Here is a 10,110-nt window from a genome sequence, read left to right on the forward strand (position 1 = left end):
TAGAACTGTTGTCAAACATTAATTTTCATTAAATACAAGACTGGGGGGTAAAATGGTAATTTTATGTCATTCAGACTGTTCATTCAGAACAGTTTCCAAACAACCTTTTTTCTATCTGACACTAAATCATACAGAGTCTCTTAATCATCCTGACCACTTAATCATCCTGCACTAAACCATTCAGCAACCGCCAAACAGCCCCTAAGTATTACAACCTGTTTGCTTATCATCAAATCTTCTTCTAAGCAAAGCTCAAAAATCTCCGCCTATTTGATGATGACAAAACATGTACATACAATTAAACACTTGGATAAGAATTAAATCACAGCAGATTAAAGATATTCATCTCCGGATGAAATTCCATTACAACAAAAATAGCAGTTAAGATTTTTGGAGATTAAACACCAGATTATAATAGATGATGTCCTATCTATTAGTGGCATCAAGATGTACGGTTTGGTTCAGTTAATTAGCAGTGATAGTTAAGTTGTTGGTGACAAGAGCAGAGAACAGAATTGGCGAAGTGGGGCTTCCATTGATTCACTTCAGCAGTCATGGCATAATGGAGAGGACAGTTGCGAAGAACTTCGATAAATGTCATGAATGGAGATGGTGGATCTTTGGGTCTGAGGTAAACAACAAAGTGATATTTCTGATATTTCCATGTGTCAGCCATTATTATTCGTTTGGAACTCGGGAGAGCTTAAAAGACCTGATCCACTAATAGATAGGACATCATGTATTGTAATCTTGTGTTTAATCTCCAAATATCTTAACTGACATTTCTGTTGTAACGGAATTTCATTTGGAGATGTATGTCTTTAATCTGTTGTGATTTATTTCCTGTCTAAGTGTTTGATTATATGTACAATGTTTTGTCATCATCAAATAGGCGAAGATTGTTGAGCACTGCTTAGAAAAAGATTCAATGGTAAACAAACAAGTTGTAACACTTAGAAATATTAAGAGATTGAAGACTTTTTGGTCATCAGTTGATATATTTAATGATAACCCAATGAACTGATATTAGCCATTGACACTGAACAAAGTCAGACTTACAGATAATCAAAACCCATCATCAGTTCAAGAAACAAGATTTGTTGATAAGCTCTCAAACGAATGATCAAGTGGATAAGTGTTGAACCAATGATGAAGGTATCAGTGAGAAGCCTAGCTACTAACCAAGCATGAGCTTATGTCGATTTGAAGACATCCACTACCATGGACATACTGCTGATAGGTCTAGTAAGCCTCCCTTTTATCCAAATTTGCATTCTACATTCCCGGCCAAATCAAGAGTAAACATGTTTCTGTTGTGTTTTTTCTTATGTTCTAAATTGAGATCAAACCTACTTACATGAGTAGTTAATCAACTATTAATTTTAACGGTTCCTAGACGGTTAAGAAGTTAGCCTTATGAACATTTGCCTTAACAAGTTACCCTTCTGAGTATCAGACTTCTGAAGATCAACCTTCTGACTTGATCAAGCCTTAACCTTCTGAATCAAGTTTGCCTTCTGATCTTGCCTTCTAATCTATCGGCAAGAGCACCACAAGAGGCCACAGCCCCCTTACCCCCGCTTTATGACGATCTCAGATTTAAGTTAGCTTATACGAGCATGCACTCCGCACCTCCTAACCCAAATCATACCTTAACCAAAAACCCATCGATCTCATGTAAATCACAATACAACAATATGATTAATGACACTAAAATCATCCAACAAATTACCTGGATCGCCAACAAGAAGAAGATGGGACTCGCCTCGTACTTTTGTCCCAGAACCATCAACATGTTGTACTCCTCCAATAAGTGTCAAGGCAACTACATTGGACAGTAATTGTGTTCATCATTACCCTGTTACTAGATCTTACAAGGAAGAAAATAACTCTATTCAGTGACACCACGTCCCAAGTACCTTAGTTTAAAATCCATAACCAAGAGGTAGCAAATTAGCAATGCAAACCAATTTTGAATGTTTGAGAGAAATTGGAAGTAAAAGCTACCTGCTAGCTTCACAGTGAAGAGACCATAAACTTGAGGGCAAATAGCCCTAAGAATAGCGTTTCTACCTGTAGAGTTACTATGTTTTCATTTAATCTACCAATAAGGCATACAAGGATGCTTTAATAGATAATAATAGACTACTACCATCAAAGAATGCAATCTTACCATTTAATGGAGTGTCTTTGAAATCTGACCAAAACGTTTTGAATTTCCAAACAATGTCATCAGGGATTTCTATATCCAACTTTACTTCATTTATTCGTCTAAAACAACAAAATCTTAGTTAAAGCAAAAGTAACAATGGAGTATATACAAGGGAGTGAGGGAGGGGAGAGAGAGAGAGAGAGAGAGATGAGATGAGGAAATGGTAGCAACATGAACTCATTTAAATTTTCTGAAGTAAAAGAATAAGTTATAATCTCACTGGCTACTCAACCAGTTCTATTGGTTCTTTATTTGAAACGTGAACTCATTTAAATTTCTGGAGTTGGCACTCATCAAGATAAATCTCGGTACATGCTCTTTATTCTTTTTCCACGTTGATGAGGCAAACCATGAAACTCATACAGGGGTCGTTTAGCCAAATAATCACCATTGCAAACCTGGATCTATAGCTTAAGCAACATAAAAACCTAATCAAGCTTTGTACACCAACCATCATTGTTCAAAAACAGCATAAATCTTCCATACCTCAAGTGAGAACCACATTTATTAGTTGCATGTAGCATCATTTCAAGCTTGTGATTGATGTTATTTCTATAGCGACTTGGGATCGTACATATTTACCAGTTGAACTAACTATTTTTGTTATCTGTTACATCCGAAGTTGTTAAAGGCTCGAGGCGCACTTAGGAGCAAAAGGGTCCCGATGCCCAGGCGCGAGGCATAGGCGTGGGTCTCAGGAATGTGAGGCGCATCTTATAAAAAAAAGTACACACACACACAGAGTTATGCACAACTCAAATATGTAGCAAGTACTCCAACGCAGCAACCAGCAGTACTTCAATAGAGGCAGAAGGGAGAAGGGTTTAAAGCGCGAACCATGAGGGAGAAGTTTTAAGGTCTGGGAATTATAGAGAAAGGTGCATGAAGTTATAAGAACTGGGTATTTGATGTTAAGGTTTGACTTATATCATCTACTTAGTAACTCATTTTTAAGAAGTCTAGAAGATAAGAAGATGATAAAACTTATTTAATATAGGGGTTTGACGTGGTATTTAGTAACTCTTTATGAGGCACGCCTAGGCCCACAAGGAGCCTTAGCCAAGGCACAGGGCCTTAGTGAGCCTCATGAATACGCCTAGCCTCGACTTTATAAAATCCCAAGACCTCGAGCCTTATGAGCCTCAGAGCCTAGGCGCGCCTCAAGCCCGCTTTTAACAACTATGGTTACATCGAGTCAGATATCAATGACCGTGGACATATCTATCTGTATTAAGAATTCTTGCTCAATTTAACATGTGCTCGTTATTAATCATCTGAGAGTGAAGAAGAAGCTATAGAATACCTCACGTAATTAGCAACAAATACAGGTTCAAGGTCACAACGAACATCCTTCAGTTCTGGAGACCATTTAGCTGTCAAAACTCCTGTTACAATCACATCATCTGCAGATAATTTACGAAGGATTACCCTCTTGCCATCATGAAGGAAGGAGGCTTTCAGAGAAATACAGAAATAAAAGAGCGGTTGTGCAAAAACATAATTTGCCATCACTCTATATAAATTAGAAGATCCATATTAGGTTGTCGTGTAAATCTGTGATAACACTAGGCCTCTTCAAAAATATGCTAGGATGAAAAAGCATGCCCAAATGCTGAAGGACAAACAAGAAACCAGATCTTTGCTAAGATATAGCTGAAGCATTTGCATATCATCATCTCTTATCTCTTAATTCTAGCTTACATACTTTCCTTTTGATGCAACTTAATATTAGTCTATGAATATGTTTTTAGGCATCATGAATATTTACAATTTACTTTTATTCGAGTCTTGTATTTTGCTAACTTCAAATCAGACTGATCCCACAGCATCAATTCCCCATGTTTTTCCGTTATATTTCATCCTTAAGTAAATGATTTGAGTCCTTTTTTTCTTATTCTTTTTCTTGTTTATGGAGCTAGGAATGTGAATAGGTTTGTTAAGGTGAATTTTTTGCCGAAAAGTGGGAATACGTTGAAACAGCTAATGGTGCAGCATATGACAGCAACAGCAGTTTGTCAAAGCAGAAAATCCGATTTTGGAAGGTTATTTTGAAATCCAAATGTGAAGAATGGAAGATATAGTACCAAAAAGAAAAAGGATTTACTTTTGGAAAACAAGGTCATGAATGAGAAGAGCATTTGTGGGTCTTAGCGTAAAAAATATATAATGTAAGGTTTGGTCATTAACTCTTGTACAAACAAATGGGTATTTACTCATCACCTAATTCTTGTATAAAAGGGGATCTTGAACTGCTGTTTGGCAGGGTGTTCGTTTTTAAAGTAAATTAGCTTAGTTCTAATAGTAGTTGTAGTTTAACTTATGCATTTAATTTACCCTTCAAAGTTCCCTTTAATTTCATAAAGTCCTTTTTAAGTTTATGTCCAGTTCTAATGTTTTGCTTCCATGTATTTGACTACTTAACGTTCCAGTAATAATAGGCCAAATTCGCTAGCTTGGGTGTGAGGTAAAGTTGAGTAAGAAATTGAATGGTTGTGGTGGAGTTTGCTACACTCGATTAGCTTACTCCAACTTCTCATCCATGGTTAATATTGATTTATATAACATCTCTTGACAACTTGATCACTAGTCAAAGTTTCAAAGTGTGTGGAACTCAGAAATGAGAACACATGACACATCAATTTGGGTGATATGAGAACTATACTAGAAAGAGTTGTCAAATAACCGAAGGACATAGCCCAGCGGTATTCAGTATCCAACCTTTCTAGAGGTCAAAGGTTCCGACCTCACCAAGGTGAGGCATGTGTATGAGTATCATTTGACATGTATAAATATTGTATACTTCAATAGGTAGTCTAACTATAAAGAAATCTGTATTCTCGTACGGCTTAAGAGATAATAGATTGTAAAATGACTAAGCTTCAAGTGTTGCAAACCCTTGTATACATGAATAAGGCATTCTTCTCGTCCAAAAATCAGTCTCCCTTTTCTCTCCCATATTTGGTGCAAACCCGAAGGGTTAGGGTTTGTCCAAATTTTTTACACAACTTTGAAACCATTAGCTGATTTCTCTTGTTCTTGAAGCAATGACTAGCACCATAATGTAGCATTGGCATTCCTGCGATTCGGTGATGTTCCTATGTTCGTGTGGATACCATTTGAGCATGGAAACATTGGAGCCTAAAGATTCAACATCAAAGGCAACCTTTGAAGCCGTTATATCACAAAGTTTGAAGCTTTATTTGATACTAATTTGCGTTCAACACTTCAACCGAACTATTTTCTTTGCATATGAATCCTTTATCCAGGATTCTGCTGCATGGATGGCTCTCAAAATCCCAACATAAACTTGAAAACAGAAAAGGAAAACATGAAGCATTGCTACTTATTAACATAACATATTGGCCGAGTAGATTATGAAACAACGAACTTGCCATAATGTGTACCTCCAGCTTTAACAATGTCAACGAGATCATCCTGCAAAATAACGGGAACTGAGCGTGGGATTGCCCCAACGCCTAAAACCTGAGTGCTTTCTTGGATTTTTATCTCCTGGTAATCATGACAAATTTTGCCGCCTTCTAGGAGCTGAAAACTGGTGCTTTCGCAGTAGGGTTTCTGGTAGTGAATATACATATAGTCAACAACTAGAATAACATCCACAAAAATTGAACACATAAAGCATGAAAATTATAAATTTATAGCATAAAGATAACATGGTATTAAAGAAACAAAATATGACTAACAAAACCGAAACAATTAATCAGAGCCTGAACTGTATATTTTAGGTGCTTTGGTCCACTTTCTTAGTTATTTCATTTCTTCTTTCAAACTTAAATTAACTTAATTTAAACATGTTCCCATGTTCCTTCTTGTAACTTACCTTTTTTGGGTTATGTATTGTAGTGTGTACAATTCCTACTCACCTTATTATAGGTGGCAAGTTTGTCTAGAATTATTGAAACAAGGAAGATTAAATAATAACCTTGGAAGGGCAAGATATTGGCTTCGGTATGGAATTCCGGCTTTCCAGTTCAGGATGAACTTTAAACCTGCACATCAACTTCTCCTGTTAGTAGTTCAAGGCTAAAAATTGTCTACTAAACAGTAGACCCCATTAAAAGTACTAGTATTCTGATACATCAAAGTTTCTAAGATGGGATGGGGATCTAATAACAAAAACGATAAAAAAACGACAGGGCAACAAAATCATGTTCTTTTATCATATATTGCAAAACGAGTAGGTATAAATAAAAAAAATCAAGGATTTCATATAGATTCAATGATTATGAATCAATAATCTCATGTTTTAACTTAAAGAAGATATAACAGAATATTAGGGATTAGGCTTGACCCAATAATTCATATAGACAATGATGACATAAAGCAATGTTAACTTGAGCCAAGGATTACTTTGACTTTTTTAAAGGTTTTCTTTCTTGCCTTAAGAAAATATTGCAGAAAACTTGAGGTGTGGAGTTTACTGTCTATGCTAGAAATCAATATTACATGATCCCTATTTCCTTTTAAGATATTTGAGAACAAACCCTGACACAATGATAAGAACACCATTTTAAGTGGCCAAACCTGCCAATCGAACTTACTGAGCCGAGCCTACCTTATTCAAGTTCATCCATAACAAAATTGGGTCCTCTCAGACAACACTGTTTTCTTGCAAATTTATGTTCAGGCTCAGCCCAAAAAGTATATTGAGCTTACAACCGAAATCAGTCGTAAATTTTAAGAGCCGATAATGAGCTGCTCTTTATAGATGCTAGTATGCTACTTTACTGGTAGAAAAGAATTTGAAAAATATAGGTACCTCTTCATGAAGACAAATACTCTTCACTTGACCCAAGGTGAACTATCATCCGAAATATAACTATGTTTTCTTCAAATCTACTTCTCTAGCTTTCAAGTTAGTCAACTACAAGCTACCTTTTGCTAAACAACTCAAGAAATTGAAGAAATATCCATATCAAGCCAAAAAAGGAACAAAAAGGACTGTTTATGTTGTATATAGAGCATACTATACATAACAAATGGATGTCTAAAGACCTGGTTTCACCAGGACTTGTAAATATTCAGTATGAGTTGCAACTTCTACAGTCTACATCATGCAAAAATATATTTAGCTAAAAGCACATACAAGATCAAGCGAACCGAGTGTATGCAATCATTAACTATGTTGAATATCCATCAAACAAATCCTAATGTTTACAGATTCGATAAGAACGTATACCAGGATAAGACTAGAACTTTGTATCATGTTTAAAGATAATAGTGTTTTATAATTCATTAAATATGAAAAAGAACAGTCCAGTGAAAAGCAACCTGTGTTTACATTTCCGACATTCGTATTCCCTCTCCCCGTCTATCATCTTAATTGATCCAGACCTAATTACCGTTCCCTTCAGAGTGAGAAGAATGCCACGATGCTTCACACGAACACGTCCAATGCTCGGACATAACTCTACATAATCCAAGTACATCTCAGTTACTCCTCAAGTTCTAAAATTAAAGAGTACTTTGCAAAAGGAATTTTGTTCGTATATAAGACTCCCATTTGGGGTAAAATGACCAAGCCTCCTCGAGGTTACCATTCAAAATTACATGTATTCTAGATATCAGAAACAATTCAAAAGTGGACTCTAACTTAGAATGGAGAAATAGAAAGGTCAAAATAAAGAGAAAATTCAATGTGAAAAGTAATTGTACCAGGATTATCAAGCATGGGACCGTGGATTTCAATCCGAACATGCACAAATTCCTTAATACTTGGAGGTGGACGCTCCAAATCTTCCTTCTGACGTTCATGCTCCCAAACTTTCTTAGCCTGTCCAAACATGATCTCCTGAATCCCAAAAACATAGCAGCATCAGAATTCGCAATTAAATAAGAAATGAAGAATCATGAAACACATTGCACAAATACATTTACAGAAGCCCTAATATGATGAAAATTTTACGAAGTCTAACCCTGTTTGACCTTTCCTAACCGTTAAATGAGATATTCAACTAAACTCCAATGTTCATGCATATATCCCAACGGCTATGTTCTAAGAGCATAACAAGGCCCTGATCAGATGAAATCAAATTCTTTACGACATTCCTTAACACAATGATGAATGGCAGAGTAAAAGATACCGAAATACATATGCAAAAGCTACAATAGTAGATTCTAGAGAACAATAATAAAGAACCTGAGCCAATTTGGCAGATTCATCGAATATACGCAAGTACTTGGTCGGTTCGAAAAGGATCTCATGGGAAAGTGGAGAATCGTGCTCCAACACTTCAGCAAAGCTGTTAAGAAAAGACATAGATACATCAAGTCAGCTTTGTCATCAACTGAATCCATGAGGAAGAAAAGTTATTTGAAAACTGTAGGGTACAGATAAGACGGTAGTTTCTTTTGGAATACATACTCCACATAGAGGGGATAGTGAAGACGAAGATCGGAGGAGAGGAGGATGGAGTGAAGCTGATCGGAGTAATATTCCGTCAAGAAATCCGTCAGAATTTTCTCTGGCCGGTTGTCGTACAACTCCATCTCAATTCCACCGGTGGACTGACCAAGGGTGAAAGGGATTTATATGGTTTTGGCGGGAAAGAGTCGAGTAAAGATTCTTTTCTACTAAAAAAAAAATAGGTTTTATGTAAATACCGTAAACCACGGTTAAAATGAGAATTTGTTAGGACTAAATTTCAGTATTAATTGTATTCATTTTGAAAGATAAATATTGTCTATAATCATTTTAAAATCATTATGTTTGACTTTTCTTTTAGTTTGACTTTGAATTTGAAGGGTTCAAGTTTGACCTTATAAATAGTTTGTCTTGGTGTTTTTTGTAGTACGAGCTCAATTGTAAAACATCAAGTAAAGAAATTGATCTTGACTTGTTGACTATTTCTCTCATCTCCTTCTATAGTGTTCTTAAAGTTTCTACTAATCTACCATGGATTCTTGAGATAGATTGAAAATTGATCATCATAGTGGACTTTCAGAATTTAATTGAAAATGGCTAAAACATGAATTTGGTTGAGAAAATTGACTATTTCCTTGCTTATTTTGTATCGGAACAAACATTTATCAAGCAATTTGTCGAGATCATTTGCCAACAGAAACTATAATTTGGTAAGAATCTAGTCTGACTCAAGATTGATTATTCTGAAAGTAAAAATCTCTCCCTTAACTTACCACATCAACATCATGATCTGGTAAGAAGGGTTTGATAGCATAACTCAGATAAACATCTCTTACTCGATCTCGAACTTTTTTTCCGAAGTAGTCTCCACAAACTAGGTTGCGCTTTGAAACTTTGCATAAATATTCCCTTTGACATAAATAGAAGAATGTCCACTCAATTGATGTTGTGTTTTTGTTGTTATAACAAGGTCACTTTGCCATTCACCATATTTCGTGGCACGTTTAATTCATTTATAACCAAATTTACATGTCTTTTAATAAAAGTGATATTTCAAGACAACTTGCATGAATTATTCATCATGTTATGACTAAGACATGTGAACGACATTTACATATGAGTTAGTCGACGAATACAAGATAAACCATCCGTATCATAAATGAAAGGACGTCTAAATGGAAGGGAAAAAAGTGTGTTTGGTAAATGAAACAAAATAAAATTGGATCAAACAATGCCTCATATCTGATACGACATAAACTTGAGACAAAACTAAGGGGTCGTTTACCAAACGCTTACCCGGGTAAGCACTTACTAAGTCACATTACCTTACGGGATGAATATGGTAAGGACCAAGAATCTTACCCGGTAAGAGGGAGACAAGGACCGAGAGTCTTACCCGGTAAGTGAGGGAGACGACTCTTACCATGGTAAGCGCTTGCTGGGTAAACTGTTGCATACGATGTTGTTTTGGTGGACTAAAGTCTTACCTGGTATGTAAGTGGTAGTGTTAAAT

At 35.9% G+C, this 10,110-nt stretch overlaps 1 protein-coding gene across 2 annotated transcripts in view; it reads right to left on the bottom strand.

The window, feature by feature from the left end:
- LOC112501047 (probable DNA helicase MCM9) overlaps positions 1–8,725 on the bottom strand; it is a 32,800-nt gene extending 24,075 nt beyond the window's left edge. For both annotated transcript variants that reach the window (XM_025104687.1, XM_025104686.1), the window contains exons 1-10: positions 8,598–8,725; positions 8,373–8,475; positions 7,889–8,024; positions 7,505–7,643; positions 6,156–6,222; positions 5,617–5,788; positions 3,516–3,615; positions 2,174–2,271; positions 2,008–2,073; positions 1,733–1,825 (exon numbers count right to left, since the gene is read on the bottom strand). In XM_025104687.1, coding sequence (XP_024960455.1) covers positions 1,733–1,825; positions 2,008–2,073; positions 2,174–2,271; positions 3,516–3,615; positions 5,617–5,788; positions 6,156–6,222; positions 7,505–7,643; positions 7,889–8,024; positions 8,373–8,475; positions 8,598–8,722 — 1,099 coding nt within the window. In that variant the 5' untranslated portion in view covers positions 8,723–8,725. The remainder of the gene's footprint in view (positions 1–1,732; positions 1,826–2,007; positions 2,074–2,173; positions 2,272–3,515; positions 3,616–5,616; positions 5,789–6,155; positions 6,223–7,504; positions 7,644–7,888; positions 8,025–8,372; positions 8,476–8,597) is intronic.
- Between the last annotated feature and the right edge of the window lie 1,385 nt (positions 8,726–10,110).

This window comes from Cynara cardunculus (genome assembly GCF_001531365.2).
Source record: "Cynara cardunculus var. scolymus isolate 2C chromosome LG 17, CcrdV1, whole genome shotgun sequence".
Taxonomy (NCBI): Eukaryota; Viridiplantae; Streptophyta; class Magnoliopsida; order Asterales; family Asteraceae; genus Cynara; species Cynara cardunculus.